Raw genomic sequence first — 16,621 nt, 5'->3', positions numbered from 1 at the left:
TGGCTCGTACGTATTTCGGAAATCTGGATGTATAATTTCTTGTCCACACTGTACTTCCGATTGATGGTAATTCTTCATTCTTATTGGTCTCACTTCTCACCACTTCCTTCTCTATTATTTGCGACCAGGACCAATTATAGATATTACGAGGTTGATATGACAACAACAACTCTGCAGGAGTCTTCCCCGTAGCATGGCAAGGTGTAAACCTGGCTACTCTTAACGCACCTTCCACCGCTTCTCTGAAATCGAAACTTTTTCTAGATGGCAATCTTCTAACCATCTCTTCTTCAGAGTACTTTTTACGTTTTGGACCCACTTTTCGGCTAAACCATTACTGGGTGGATGATATGGTGGTGAATGAATAATTCGTATTCCTAACTTGGTGCAAAATTCTTTAAGCTTCCTTCCCGAAAATGGAGGTCCATGCTACTACACTAGGATATCCATATCTTTCAAAACATTCTTTGAGACAATTTATCGTTTTTTCGCTAGATGTGGACTTAACTTTCCAAACCTCTATCCATCGTGTGCATGAATCAACTAACAATAAACATGTGCGACCAGCGAAATGGAAGAAATCCAAGTGAACTCTTTGAAATGGCTTATCTGTTTGCTCCCAAGGTACATATTTATTTTGCGGAGCATTGTTCTGAAGTGCTTGACACTGTGGACAGTTAATAAATTCTCTTTCTAAGTCAATATCAATTTGTGGCCACCAATACATAGATCTTGCTAATTGTTGTAATTTCCACAAACCTAGATGATTTGCGTGCAGTTTTTTCAAGATTGTATCATGCAACGATCGTGGAATAATTAACCTGTTGCCCCATATCAAACATTCTTTTACAATCACTATTTCGTGTCTTCTATGGAAAAAATGTGCAAATGGTGAAGCTTGTTGATCTTTATTTAGCTTTGCTGGCCATCCTTCCATAACATACAACTTTATCTGCTGCAATAACAAGTCTTTGGCTGTTTCTTCCTTAATAGATTGTAACAAGACTGGTTCACATTCTAAGTGAAATACATACTCATCGCTAGAAACATCATCTTCAGGTACTTCCATTAAGGGTAATCTTGATAACAGATCTGCTACTTCCACATGCTTAGTGTACTCAATTTTAAAATCATACGTTGATAAAAGCAAAGCCCATCTTTGAAGTCTACTGTTGCCCGTAGAAGGAATTTTAGCTTTTTCCCCAAAAATATATTTCACAGGAAGAGAATCGCTATGTACAGTGAAAGTTCTTCCATACAAATATTTGTGAAATTTCTTGACGCCATGTATAAGAGCTAAAGCTTCCCGTTCAAACTGACAATAGTTCTTCTGAGCGTCAGTTAACGTTGCTGATGAACAAGCTACTGTGCGTAAATTACTTTTGTACACATTACATAATTGACAACCTATTCCTACAGGACTTGCATCTGTAATTAGTACAACTTCCAAATTCTGATCGAAAGGAAAAATGACATCTGCTTTCTTCACCATTTCCTTTACTAATTCATATTCGCGTTGATGAACATCAGTCCATTCCCATTTATGTCCTTTCTTCAGCAATTCATGCAAATGAGGTATATGCATTGACAAGTTGGGTATATGCCTATGGTAAAATGAAATACCTCCCAAAAATGACTTCAGTTGACTGACATTACTAGGTACAGCACATTTTAATATTGCTTCTAAGTTCTTGACAGATGGTCTAATTCCTTCACCAGAAATGCAAAATCCTAAATACTCAACTTCCGTAGCAAAAAATTGACACTTCTTAGCATTTACCTTCACATTATATTTCTGAAGACGATTAGTACATTCCTCACGTTATTATAACACTGTTCCAGTCCTTTACCGCAGATAATTATGTCATCTAAGTAACATTTAGCGAATGGAATTCCTGTTAAGATCTGATCCATTACATGTTGAAATATCAAAGGAATACACTGCAAACCAAAAGGTAATCTGTTGTAACCAAATAAACCAAAATTAGTATTTATTACCAAATATTTCTTCGAATCTTCATCTACTTCCAACTGTAGAAATGCATTCTTCATATCAAGAACCACATATGTATCAGAATCACCTAATGTGTTCAAAATATCATCTATTTTCGGTAATGGATAAGTTACTTTCTCCAGTAAAGTATTCAGTCCTGTCTTAAAATCAGCACATAACCTAAGATCATTTGACTTCTTGACAACTACTACCAGTGGTGATGCCCAGTTAGAATAAGTTACTTCTGACAGTATGCCATCGGAAACCAATTTACTTATATCCTTTTTAACCTGTTCACTTAAACTATAAGGTACTTCATAAGCTTTCCTAAAAATAGGTGTACTGTTTGGTTTCACCGGAATCACAGCTTTAAAACATTTAATAGACTCCCTAAGATCATCTGAAAATACTGCCTTGTACTCAGACAACAAATTATTCATCAGTACTTCCTTATTATAACAACTCTGAACTTCTATCTGCTGTAACATAAAATTTTGCCTCCAGTTAGGCCATAAAATGTCCAGCCAAGTTCTTCCTACAATTGGTTGTGGCAGATTTTGCTTACAAACAAAAACATTCATATTATATTTGTTATCTCTCCACAATACATCCAACATAACCTGACCTTCTAATGCTAATGGTCTTCCATCAGCATTTTTCAGATTGATATTTGCAGGTTGAATCTTTAAATACGGAAAAGATTGATCGAGAAATCTTTTATCAAACACACTTACAGAAGCTCCAGTATCGATCTCAAAATTAACTAATTTACCATCACAATTCAAATCAATTGTACATTTGTCAGCATTATGCAAAGTTCCAACTACAGAGTTAAATTCAAATTGCCGTTCTTTAGTAGAACCATACTTGTACAACGGTAACTGGAAAGTGTGCAAGGGCTCGCGTGAAATTAACAATTCTTGATGTTCCTTTTCTGCATTCGACTTAATAGAATCTTTACATTCTTTTGAAATTACGTCAAGAGACACGTTACTTAAGCAACTGTTAGATTCAGCGGATTTACTTTGTAAACTTGATAAGTTTTTATCTGTCGGTTTATTACGAAATCTACAAAATTTCTGAATATGTCCAAAGAATCCACAATAATTACATCTAACTTGCTTTAAATAACATTTACCTTTTTCATGCATCTTTCCACATTTATAACAAATCCATTGTCTTGAAGTTCCAGGTTTCTCATTAACTCTGCTCTTTTCAGTCTGATTATTACAGTTATTGGAGAAATCTTGGAAAGGGTTAAACTTGCTTTCATGAAGCTTATGTACATTATAATCAGTAGCAAAACCTTCATTTTGATGGAATAGCCGTACATCTTTCTCAACCATTTCCATATTCCCGGCAATGTCGCAAGCTTTAAGAAAGGAAACGTCGCCTTCTGATAACAATTTGTTTCTTGTAACTTCACTGCTAACTCCAAACACCAGTTGATCTCTTAGCATATCATTTAAGAATGCTCCAAAGTTACACTTAGTAGCTGCATGTTTAAGAGAAACTATATATTCAGACACAGGTTGACCTAACTCTTGCTTCAGAAGATGAAAACTGTATCTTTCTGCGACCACATTATGCTTCGGTTGAAAATGATTCAACAATACATCTTTTATTACTTCGTATGTTTTACTAGCAACAGAATCTGGAGTAACTAAATCCCTTAAAACATCATATAAATTTCCTCCACAGAATGCAATAAAATGACTAATTTGCTTTTCCTTTGGAATACCATTAGCATCACAAATCTGTTCAAACTGCTCCAAATACAAATCAATGTTACCTTTATCCACATCGAAAGGTTCCAGAATATGTCCTTGGATCCAATACATAGTCGCCAAATTGTTGTATTACCAACCACGGTAATGTGATATAATTAATCAGGTGGGTTCGATTTTATACAAAATAATCATTTAATCCATAACTAAGAATATACAACATGGCTAACTCCATGCTTGACAATCCAAATCAACAAAACAATTGAACATCTATATTCAAAGATATAAAAACATCATAGATGTTTCACAATCTAGCTACTGCATGAACAACACATCGCTGTACGACATATTTTGAGGGGGTCATGCGAACATTAAATTGTCGTCTGTATGTTCGCTGAGCTTGCACAATGTGTCGTCCATTGAAAAAGTAAGGTTTTACGATGGAAGCACGTTCTGCGTTAGTCCACCTGTTCATGTTCAAAACTCCAGACCCACAGCTCTAACATGCAACAGAAAGAAGGGACATAATTTGTACACTAGTAATAATTCATATTTCAAAACTGTTTACTTTTTTGGTACACCCTGTATAATAAAATAAGTCAATAAATTTCAATAAAAGACTTTATTTTACTTAATCATTAATTTCACAGCTTGATTGGAAACAAAAACAATTACACATTTCTTGCACCACTTTTTACGGACACACACACATACACTCACACTCTCTCCCTCTCTCATCACTGTAACGAAACGTAAGAAATATTACAAAATGTTCCTTTCTTCTCACTGCCTGTGAAACTCATTAACACTGTACACTATAAAAGATGAATATCACTTACAGCAACCAGTTTCAAAAAGCTGTTTGGAAAATGAACTCGTTTTCTCTGATTAAAAATTATGAACATAAAACTGCTGTTTAGAACAAATGATACTTTCTTATGCTTACGAGTTGAAGTCTAACCTGTAGGATTCCCTACTCTTGAATGCCGAGTGACGTCTTCTGTCACCACCACTGCTCATACTTGAACTTCGTCTCTCCCGGTTCCTCCTTGAACGTCCGTATTCTGAAGACTCTGCTTTGGTGTCGAAACTAAGGAGACTGTCGCTAATGCTTGACCTATTGATAGGGATACAAATATTATGGTAAATAAAAACTTGGGAGAACAGGAAAAAAAATGTTACATCGGTGGTATATCCCAGCGGTGAAAAAAAGTTTTTCACACACACTTTTACATGATGAGAGGAAATAACACACAATAAAAGCTATAAGTTAAGTTTTTAAATCAGAATATGTTTGTCTTATCGATAGGGTCATATATTTATGGTGAATAAAAGATCAAAATTTTGGTATCAAAAGCGATATATAAAATTACATTTTGGTGTTAAAATGGTGGATATAACCCTAAATTTGATTTTAAAAACTTTTCTTATTATGCATACATTTTATGTAATTTTCAGAGTACTAAGTTTATTCATACGTAAAGGAGTCCATTTTTGCTTCTCAAATATTTACAGCGGAATTAATCATTCTTCTGCAAATTGCATAACTCACAGGATAATTCAGACTTCGGAAAGTGTTGCGTCAGTAAATAAACTCTAAATTTCATGTTTAAGAGTTTATTTCCCATTTTGCAGTTCATTTCGCATCTTTTCGTGACAAAATATGGTGGGAAAATGCACATCTTTCAAAAACATGAAACAAAACCATTACAGTATGTTATTTCGTATTTCCACCAAAAACTAAATATGCATGGCCCTACCTATTAAACAAAGGAAGTGATTTTAAACCACTATATTAATAACCTGGGAAGATTGTTATATTACAACAAGAATGCGTGTACCCAAACCAAAACATTCTCACACATCACTTGCTGTGCCTGTAAGAACTGGTAACTAGTTCTAAAGATCACACTGCAGGTAGCACTACCACATTTATACCTGTAAATTTCATCTGCAATGCACAGGTTGAAATTAAGCTGATATCACACTGAATTGATACCTGTACAGACTCCTACAAATACAGATACCAATATTTGAAAATAGTAACAATTAATTTTTTCTAAATATTAATACAGTGGAACCCCAATTTTACGTTCCCAGATTTTACATTTTCTGCATTTTAAGGTTTTTGAGTTTGGACCCCTGAAAAAACATAAAATCAAGGTTTCACTGTAATTACCAGAGTTTTGTTTCAAAATATTCAAGAATTACCATATTTGCCCTTTTTTGTACATATTTTTGAGGGAAAAGCTTTTATCACTGAATATTATAATTAATTTACAGTGAATCAAATATAAAGTAAGTGTAGGTTTATTTTCAACAAATAACGTAAATAATCTAACTAGGAAATAATACATTTTAATCTTCGTCAAAACCCAGACATTCATCTCCAGATCGAAATGAAGAGTCTCCTGAAATCTGTTCAAAATCAGAATCTGAGTTCTCATACAACATAGCTGTGATAGCCGTCAACAGTGTATGCACATCCATGAATATGAACTGTATGTGACTGGAATGTTCTCACACACTGAAAGGAAACAAGAAAGATATTGTCTAACCCACTCTCACACACCGCAAGAAAGAAATCATCTCACTCACTATCACACACCACAATGAAGCAAGAAAGAAATTATTTCTCACTCTGTTTCACACACCACAATGAAGCAAGAAAGAAATCCTCTTAATTCTCTTGATGAGAAAGTGTGTATTACTCACTATTGAATACAAAATAATTACGTAAAATAGTATTAAAAATCATTTCTCACTCTCTTTCACACACCACAATGAAGCAAGAAAGAAATCCTCTTTACTCTCTCTCTCTCCCACTCCACAAGGAAGCACGAAAGATATTGTCTAACTCACTCTCGCACTCAGCAAGGAAGCAAGAAAGATATTGTCTAACCCACTCTCACACACCACAAGGAAGCAAGAAAGAACTAGTCTTACTCTCACACACCACAAAGAAGCAAGAAAGAAATCCTCTAAGAAAAATAATCTCTCACTCACTTTCACACACTGCAAGGAAGCAAGAAAGAAATTGTCTAACTCACTCTCACACCCTGCAAGAAAGAAATTCTATAAGAAAGAAATCATCTCACTCACTCTCACGCACCACAATGAAGCAAGAAAGAAATCCTCTTTACTCTCTCTCACACTCCATAAGGAAGCAAGAAAGATATTGTCTAACTCACTCTCACACCCCGCAAGGAAGCAAGGAAGAAATTGTCTAACTCACTCTCACACTCCATAAGGAAGCAAGAAAGATATTGTCTAACTCACTCTCACACTCCATAAGGAAGCAAGAAAGATATTGTCTAACTCACTCTCACACTCCGCAAGGAAGAAATTGTCTAACTCACTCTCACACTCCATAAGGAAGCAAGAAAGAAATCCTACAAGAAATAAATCATATCACTCACTCTCATGCACCACAATGAAGCAAGAAAGAAATCATTTCTCACTCTCTTTCACACACCACAATGAAGCAAGAAAGAAATCCTCTTAATTCTCTTGATGAGAAAGTGTGTATTACTCACTATTGAATACAAAATAATTACGTAAAATAGTATTAAAACTTTTCAAACTTACGTGAGTGAGTATATGTTAATCCGGACAACGTTTCGGAGGTAACTACTTCCTCCTTCTTCAGGTCTAACTATATATCTAGACACCGGACATGGTGTCACGTGAAATAGTGTTAAATAGGGATATGGTTGAAGGAATCGGTAAAAAACACTTAAAAATCCTAGTTATTAAAATCGTAAAAATCCCTATCCAGGTAAAACATTCTAAAAACTACTCATATCCTAAACTAAAAGACTAAAATCCAGGTGACCACTTGGCAGCCAAGGAATTCCCATCCAGCAGTAAGGTGAAGCACGTGGGCCTACGCACGCACTCTCACACACCGCAATGAAGCAAGCAAGAAATCCTCTAACTCTCTCTCACACACCTCAAGGATGCAAGAACGAAATCGTCTAACTCAGAATGGATTTTTTTTTAGAAATGAAGGTAATCCAAAACTGAGTATCGGCATGAAAGATACACACCGTTTTTCAGACCTATTTTAAGTGCATCTTTTTGATTTGACTTGATTTGAAATTAAAATTTTGGGAGCGTCAGCACTTAGGCTATTTTGCTCCCGTCACATGATATGGGGGCCAGCCCCTTATCATTACAAATAACAACTCTAACGTTGCATAACTAAAAAATTTAAAATGTTCTGACTTGTGTTAAAAGCTGAGGCTGTAAAGGGGCACTCAGCACACATAAGGACAACAGGACAATACAAACATTATTATACTGGCCATGGGGCCAGTCGCCAGAGCCTCGTTAGTCTTCAGTCCAGGGCAGTAGCGGCTCGTGCCTAAAATAACAGGTCAAGAAGTACAAGTGTCAGTGGGCCCTCCAGAATTTAAAACGTCTTTTTTGTCTTCATCCGTCCATCTGGTAAATGGTGTCTGCAACAAATTACACACTAAGTCATTTACTGGGTTCATTGTACAAACCACAGCTCAACACATGAACACAACACACGATAGGAAACGCAACGATTTTGCCACAACTACTGGATGCAATGTTTTCTGTCGACGAGAGAACTGGTGCACCTAGATGGCGACACCCGTTCAATTCCAACGCTAGGTGACGTCACCGTTGCCATGACAACCAGCTAAAGCCTTCCGCAACCTGGCGGCGTCTGCTCTTGGTTTATTGATGCTACGACGAACTCTTCACATGTGTAGCGCCGAGCGGCGAATTATTTGAGTATTATCGTGTGCGCTCTGCTGGGAAATAGTTTAATTTAACAAGCAAATGAAAAATGTCAATATTAATTTGAAAATTAGGTGAAAACATCTGCACTTGTTGCACTTGGCCAGCCGCCACTGGTCCAGGGTGCACTAATGTGGAAGTGAGGTTGACATTTGGGTGTACTATGTGGAAGGTCACCCCTTACACCCCAAGTGCATCTTTTTAAACTGGCAAATATGGTATAACTGAATATTAAAATACCCATTATGTAATAACAAAACACAGGTTTTCACACAATACAGGGGTAAAAGCCAACTAATACAGTGCGTTCGTTTTGGCTCTGAGCCAAGATAGCATGGGACCAACTTTGAGCAACTTTTATAACACAAGTTAGTACTCATTATGCAATATAAATATAATTGTCTACATGCTAAAGGTATGTGCGTAAATAAGCGAGACGTTAGAGGACGAAAATGCCGGCATCTGCGTCATGTCATGCCATGTCAGGCGATATTTTGTCCCAGAGCCAAAACAAATGCACTGTACTTTCTGATACCAATACATCGGCTCAGCCCTGGTTAATAATGATAGTGACGCTGAATTGTTTATTACCTGGTGGATGATGTTCTTTGTGCATCTTTGCTTCTCAGCGACTTGCTTATGTAGGAGAGTGAAACAAATTCACCCCCACTTCCAGAATCTTTACTTGAATGTTGGTGCGCTTCTTCCACAATAGGTTGCAAGCTCTGCGACGTAAGAACACTCCGCCTCTGGGGACGTTTTTGCACTGGTGACCGCGTGTGTGGGGGAGAAAACACAAAGGGTAGCACGTTCACTTCGGGACCTTTGCCTAAAAAAAAAGTTATATTCTAATGTAATGATGATTACATAAGTCAGAAAAACAATGTTGAATATTCTGTGTAAACGATGCAAATTTTACTATAGCAAGTAAGATAGGGTTCCCAGATCACTATAAGTGAAGAGAATTTAAAAAATAAACTATATAAACATTTTTATTAGAATATCTCTCACTAAGAACCTACTTGAAGGTTTAAAAAAAATGGAATTTTCATTCTCAAATCCAGGGAAGTACAGAAAATTCTAGATTTTTTCGGACATTTCTAAGATTTTTGGATGTACCATTTTCAAAATCAACTGACTTTGCCAGGTCAGTGGCAATATACTAGGGGTGCGCCAATATGAAATTTTGGCTGATACCAATAAATGTTTTAAAATTTTAAAATTTACAGAAAACAATATTCTACCTATCTGATATAAAATTCCAAATGGTCCTTAAAGAACTTTAATTGTTCATAGAACTCTCTAATAAATTTGTGTTTCAAGGTGACTGCAATGCAAAAGAAGTTTAATAATTACACACTTGCTTTTACAAAAAGTAGGGGATGAAGATTATCCATAAAAATAATAACAAAATGGCAGAATTTTGCACTAAATTAGTTGATAACGTTGTCATATTCCATACATGTGAATGTGTAACATTTCAAAGCGATGTACAAGGTGTGGCTAGAAAAAAACCGGATTGATGTTGCTGTGAACAAACAGCAAGCTTGTATAACGTAATATCCTGCCTATTGACTGTGTGGAAATTCCGTCACATAAACTTATGGTTTGTTGAAGGAAATGTACGGACATGAGTGTTTATCATGCGTGCAAGTGTTTCAAAGGTTTAAAGAGAGACGAGAAGTGATTGCGAACGACTCGCATCCTGGATGGCCTTGCACGTCAAAAATGGAATCAAACATTGCAAATCTCAGTGAATTGATTTGAAAAGATCACCGCTTGAGTAATCGAGCTATTGCAGAATTCACAAGATTTATCAAAGTTTCAACATGAACATAGTGTGTTCGAAATTGGTGCCACGAAACCTGACAGTGGAACAAAAGGACACTCGAGTGAACATTTGTGGTGACATTTTAACAAACACTAAAACAGACCCTACATTCTTAGTGAGTGTGATAACCTATGACGAATCGTGGTTTATCACATACGATCCTGAAACCAAGCGCCAATCAATGCATTGCAAGAGCTCGACTTCGCCACGACAAAAGAAAGCTTGAATGAGCAAATCAAAATTCAAAGCCATGAAGATTGTTTTTTTTCAACATCCGTGAGATTGTGCACGTTACTTGGGTACCCGAAGGTCAAACTGTCAACCAACATTATTACATTACGGTGCTGATGATCCTTCGTGAGCGAGTAAGAAGACAACCTGATTTGTGATTCATGGATTCTTCATCAGAACAATGCTCCTGCCCACACGGCATTGTCAGTCAAGGCTTTTGTGGCCAAACATGGGATCCCAGTGTTAGAACATCCACCCTATTTGTGGGATCTCGCTTCATGAGATATTTTTTTTAGTTTTTTTTTCTAGCCACACCTCGTATCTGATTGTCAGGTGGCATGAATTATCAACAACAATTAAATGTTTATGCAAATCTTGCAGTGTATTCCAACTCAATGTCAAACTTTAATCCGCTCTCTTGAGAAGTTAGTGCAGATGGACATGACAAAATAAGTGTTTAGCCAGGGATATGTAAAACAAAAATGCTGCTGACAACGACAAGGAAATAACTTACTTGTTTCATCTTTCTCTACTTTTGTGGGTGGGGAAAATGCAAACACTGGTCCCCTGGTTACTGGTTTCTCTGCAACTTTAGTGCCTTCCTCCTCCTCAACATCCATATCTTGTTCCGGTATGGGCACCAGTTCCCCTACCCCATGGCTCCTTCGACGAGTGGAACGACGAGGAATAACTTTTGTGTTAGCCTTCGGTAACTGGGATTCAGCATCAGGTAGAGATGACCTTTCTGAAAACAAAGGATAAATGATTATTTTATTTTCTTATTTTGCGTAATTTTTTATTCATATCAAGATATCATTAGAATGATTAAAACAAGGCAATGTGGCATGAATGGGAGAGGAAAGAAGAGTGTACAGATTTCTTGTTGGGAAACCTGATGGTAAGAGACCTGTAGGAAGGCCAAGATGCAGATGGAGGGATAACGTTGAGATGGACCTAATGGAAATTGGTACGGATGGAAAAGATTGGACTGATCTTGCCCAAGATAGGGACAGATGGGAGGCTTGTGTTACTGCAGCCATAAACCTTTGGGTTTAAGATGGCTAGAGACTTAGTTAGATTTTGCATTGCTTCTCTGCCACTGTTGACTACCGTGATGATGAGAATAAGCAGTAATCACATATGTTAAGAAGCAAGATCCTTTGGTAATGGAACACTCAATCAGATCTGCTACTGGGGCAGCTACCAAAGCAACCAACATTATGCTTCTCATGTTGTTTTCTTTAACTTTAATAGATTCAAATTTAGAAAAATCAGGCTTTAGTATACATTTAAAAAAAAACTAGTATGCACTATTATTAAATAATATTTAATAATCACTGGGATCACATATCCAGGGTGCCCACAAAATTTGTGAAGTTAAATTTCCTGACATTTCCTGACTTTTCCTGAGTAGATTCTAAAAAAAATCCTGACTCACACACTATCCAATTTCTTACTTTTGCAAAATATTTTGTTTTCTTTTACATGCAGTATCCACCATCCCCATAGCTGCCCAACTCTCAGCTGAGTAGCAAATTTTTTATTACTTCAATACTTTTTATTACTTCATTACAATTCAAAATACAATAAAATTACGTGAAAATAGTTTTTACTAAAATATTTTGCAAATGTACTGATTAAAATAACCAAAATTGACATTTTTTCCATCATAAACATGTTATGCTAACAACTACAACACACTTATATGAATACATTTTATGTATGTATGCAATGAATATTAGACTATTACAAAAATTGAACAATATCACCAGAATGAAAACCGAAGTTTTAACAATGCCCACAGATGTTAATTTTGCAACTTCCACAAAAGTTTGATTTTGTGAGAAAGTTCTTGTTCCATTTCAGATTTTTGTCTCAACTTCTTTTCATATCTTCCAGTTTCTCTATTTCATTCATGGCCTTCCTCTTTTTGGAAGAATTATTCTCTTCTGTTTTCTTAGTGTTACGCTGCGTTTCCAAATAATCTTCATATTGCCTCGAGCAGATCTGGCATACGTAAGCATTTTCTGTGTGATGACAATACTATGAATTCCTTTGCAATTGATAACAGCATCATGCACTCTCCTCAGTGCTATGATTGTATGTTCGCATTGGTTTTCAATAAGGGCAGACTTGTTGATTGAGAAACCACCCTCACTTGTAGCATTTCTGTGTGACTCCACTTTATCACTTTCCACAATGATGAGTATTTTTGGTTGTTTGAAAGAAGGGAAGAATAGAAATCATCGAGTCTGGCAATTCCTTGGTTGTCTTGTAGATATGTTTCAAAGTTTTGTGAAGAGGATGTTCTGGCAACTTCACACAGTAGTGAGTACTCTTCTTTTGCATTTTCTGCGAGGTCGTCTGGTACTCTGTTAGCTTCGAACCAACAGTGAAGGAGGGATTTGAACCTAGTGCAACCAACCTGTGATTGGTTTATCATTACAGAGGGATCCAGGGAAGACAATCTTCTGACTACCTTAAATCTCAATGGGCTTCTTTCTTTTAACTTCTCAACCGTAGTTCTCAAAAATGTCTGGCATTCCTTTCGGAATTGCAACAATTCAACTTCAGTTGCCTGTACTTACTTTAGGAACTTCTGGGTCTGGAAGCCGACATCAACTTTATTTACAGGAAGCAAATTTTCAGCATCATTAAGGTCAACTGACATGAGTGTACTTACAGTGGGAGCCGACTCATAAGTGATCTCATGAGATTATGGAATTTAGAGAATAAATACGGAGCCAAGGGACTTGCAGATTGAAAATGTGTCAAAAAAGACTGACATTCAGAACAAATAGTCTTGAAAAAAGACAACTTACATTTGATAAATTTATTACTAACCTGCTCTGCAACAACTTTGTAAGGCTTTGACTTTACCATTTTTGACTTTCTCATAAATTTTCCTGATCCAACAGTAGATTTTGTACTTTTTCCTGATTTTTGACCACATATATCACTATTTTCCTGTCTTTTCCTTACAAATCTTGAAATTCCTGGCATTTCCTGCCTGTGGGCACCCTGCATATTCATGGTGAATAGTACATCAAGATATCAGTACAAAAACTGATATATAAAATGAAATTTCAGTGTTAAAAAGATGAATATGGCTTGTTTTCGATAGAGGGATCGAGAAATGAATTTGAGGTATAAATATTAGTTCACTTAATGCACAGAAAGGCTAATTGGGACTGGAGTACCGGAAACGTCCCATGCACAAATGCATTGGTGTTCAAGGTGCACACATTGAACATATATCATAAATCCCTACGTAACCTGACTTTTGACTCACCCTGTGCAGATAACTTGATCCTATCTAATTAATACCAAGATTAAGATTCTTACCTTCGGATTGTTCTGAAGTTGACTCCGTATTTATAATAGCCTGGCTCCTAGTACGCATGCTTATGCTGTCTTCTGAATCATGCGTTCCTATGCTTTGTCTACTGGAAACAGATCTAGGGCTATCAAAGTCGGAGGCTGGAAGAGAGTTGATAAGATTATTGGATGGTTTATGCCAGGAGAAATTATTGTAGAAAGATGCAGTTGAGCAAGTCTACTTCAGTGATTATTGTAAATTTATACTGGGTGGTCCAAAAGTCCCGGAACGGTCACATATCGTGAGAAATACACATCGAATCGGAAAACGAAAAAATACATGTTGAATAAGTGAAAGAAAGCTATTCAATGATAACGCACTTCATTCCCCACCCCTGCCCCCTGGGGGTGGGGTGGAGGAAACTGAAATTTTAAATGGAAACCCCCATTTTGTATTGTAGAATGGGAAAGAGGACTTCATTCCGAGTCCAACGAGCTATCAACCATCCTCCTAGCTCAATTAGGAATGGAGATATGGGGATTAAAAAAAAAAAGTAAAAATTTCATAAAACCCAAAAAATTTTCAAAAGGATGTATCTCTGCCCCTAATTGAACTAGAGTGAAAGCAATTGCAGATTCGGAATCTGCACGTCAAGACCTTTAAATATTTCAATTTCCCTTTATTAAAGGGCGAGGTTCAGCCTGAGGCTGTTCTACCACCTAACCCCGATGGATACATATACATACTAAATACATTCTACCTACTAAATGTTTGTACAATAACAAACAAAGAAGAAAGAGAGAAACATAAAGAAGACACAAAAAGAACAAATACAAAATTGAGAACAAAGGCTCGTCTACACACTAAAAATAATAATAATAATAAAAAGATTGAAAACAAATACACAAGGATACACCAATTAATTAACACAATTGTGCTTGGTGTGATATGGTTAAGAATAATACAAATTAATATTAATGTTATGTGTAAAAAACATATAAATATTCTTAATATGCGAGAAAGGACAAAATATTGTTAAGGGTTGGCAACATGTAAGGGGAAAAGTAAACAAGCAAAATGAAGATGAAAATACTCGTTATTAGAAATTTGGTTCAGAAATGAGAGCTATTATTCGTGAGTGCTGGAACACAGATATTAGTATATAGTATATGGAAAGGGAAGCAGGGGGTCTACGATCACATGCAGATTCTGAATATGCGATCACTTTCATTCTAGCTCAATTAGGGGCAGAGATACATCCCTTAAAAAAAAATTTGGGTTTTATGAAATTTTCACTTTTTTTTTTCTGCTGCGAAAATTTAAAATCACCATATCTCCGTTTCTAATTGAGCTAGGAGGATGGTTGATAGCTCGTTGGACTCGGAATGAAGTCCTCTTTCCGATTCTACAATACAAAATGGGGGGTTTCCATTTAAAATTTCATTTGCCCCTGCCCGACCCCAAGGGCGCAGGGGTGGGGTATCAAGTGTGATATTATTGAATAGCTTTCTTTCACTCATTAAACACATATTTTTTCGTTTTCCGATTTGATGTGTATTTCTCACGACCACCCGGTATATGAGGGACATTTCATAAGTTTTGCACACTTTTTCTCTCAAAAAACTAATTTATTTTACAAAAAGCAGTTGCACGTCTTCAAAAACAGTGGTTGTTGCTTGAAGGGCCGACTCAACAAATAAACCCTGCCTACTTTAAAACAAGTTTAGCCGCTGAGACATAACTAATATTAAAATCTCATCAAGTGATTTATAATTAAGATTTCTAAAGTCACTGAACTAAGCAATATAAAAATGAACAAAATATGGTAGCAATGTCTATCCCAGTAACACAAACCTTTCCACTTCTAACGCAGAATGCTAGGATTAATATTCAAATATCTAGCTGATCAGGAGATTCAGCCGTATAAACCAACACTTAGCTCAGTATTATGATCTTATAGTTAAATAAAATAATTCTACTAGAAACTGCAAAATACTTTCTTAAGCTTCATGGTTACATTTTTTTACAATGTTACACACATTGAACTCAATTTGTTATAAACCAACAAGAATTATAAAGGAATAAAAAGAAGAAGAAAATGTACATACTGCTGAATTGGCAGTTTCAGCCCATAATTGTGTTTCATATTACAACACAGTCTTCCAATAGAAAAACAAGATACATATATTAAATTATTTGATAGAATTTGGCTCATCTCACCGTGGTAGCTCAGTTGTTAGGGCATCTGACTACCATGCGAGATCCCTGGCAGGGGAGAACTGGGATTTTTTTCCACCTGTTCAAGCAGCTCTGGCATCCACCCAGCGTGTGAACCTGGATGAAACTCTGGGGGCCAGGGGCTTGGTGCTGATCAGCCGTGATTAAGAAAGTGTGGGACTCTAACCCCACACCCCCTGTACGCTTCATGGCATGGTGCAAAGCACAGGGGAGCACTTTACTTTTACTTTACAACAATGGATGGATCAGTTTGTAGAATGTCTGGCCACCATGCAGGAATCAGAGTTGACCAATCTTGTCCCTGCATAGAGCAGCTTTAGGGTCACCCATCCTTTAACAAATGACAACCCCAAGGAGTAAAGGTGGCCACAGCCCGTTACTGATCACATCAATGGACGTCCGCAGGATTTTTTCCAGGGAGGGGCAAGGAAAGTATTTTTTTTCCAGGGGGGAGGCAAACGAAGGCAAATTTTCCCCAAAAATTGTGTTGTTCCCTAAAAAAAACATTGCTT

General features: G+C 36.6%; 1 protein-coding gene across 1 annotated transcript in view; it reads right to left on the bottom strand.

Annotated features, from left to right (window-relative positions):
• Positions 1–4,314: 4,314 nt before the first annotated feature.
• The window catches only part of Elys (AT hook containing transcription factor 1 homolog), a 119,884-nt gene continuing 107,577 nt past the window's right edge, over positions 4,315–16,621 (bottom strand). The window contains exons 30-33 of the mRNA XM_083132450.1: positions 13,898–14,032; positions 11,067–11,297; positions 9,082–9,319; positions 4,315–4,837 (exon numbers count right to left, since the gene is read on the bottom strand). Of these exons, the coding sequence (XP_082988576.1) occupies positions 4,663–4,837; positions 9,082–9,319; positions 11,067–11,297; positions 13,898–14,032 (779 nt within the window). The 3' untranslated portion in view covers positions 4,315–4,662. The remainder of the gene's footprint in view (positions 4,838–9,081; positions 9,320–11,066; positions 11,298–13,897; positions 14,033–16,621) is intronic.

The sequence above is a fragment of the Lepisma saccharinum genome, chromosome 12 (genome assembly GCF_977018435.1).
Source record: "Lepisma saccharinum chromosome 12, izLepSacc3.1, whole genome shotgun sequence".
Lineage (NCBI taxonomy): Eukaryota > Metazoa > Arthropoda > Insecta > Zygentoma > Lepismatidae > Lepisma > Lepisma saccharinum.
Note: the sequence above shows the minus strand (reverse complement) of the source record. Positions and strands in the feature narration are given on the sequence as shown.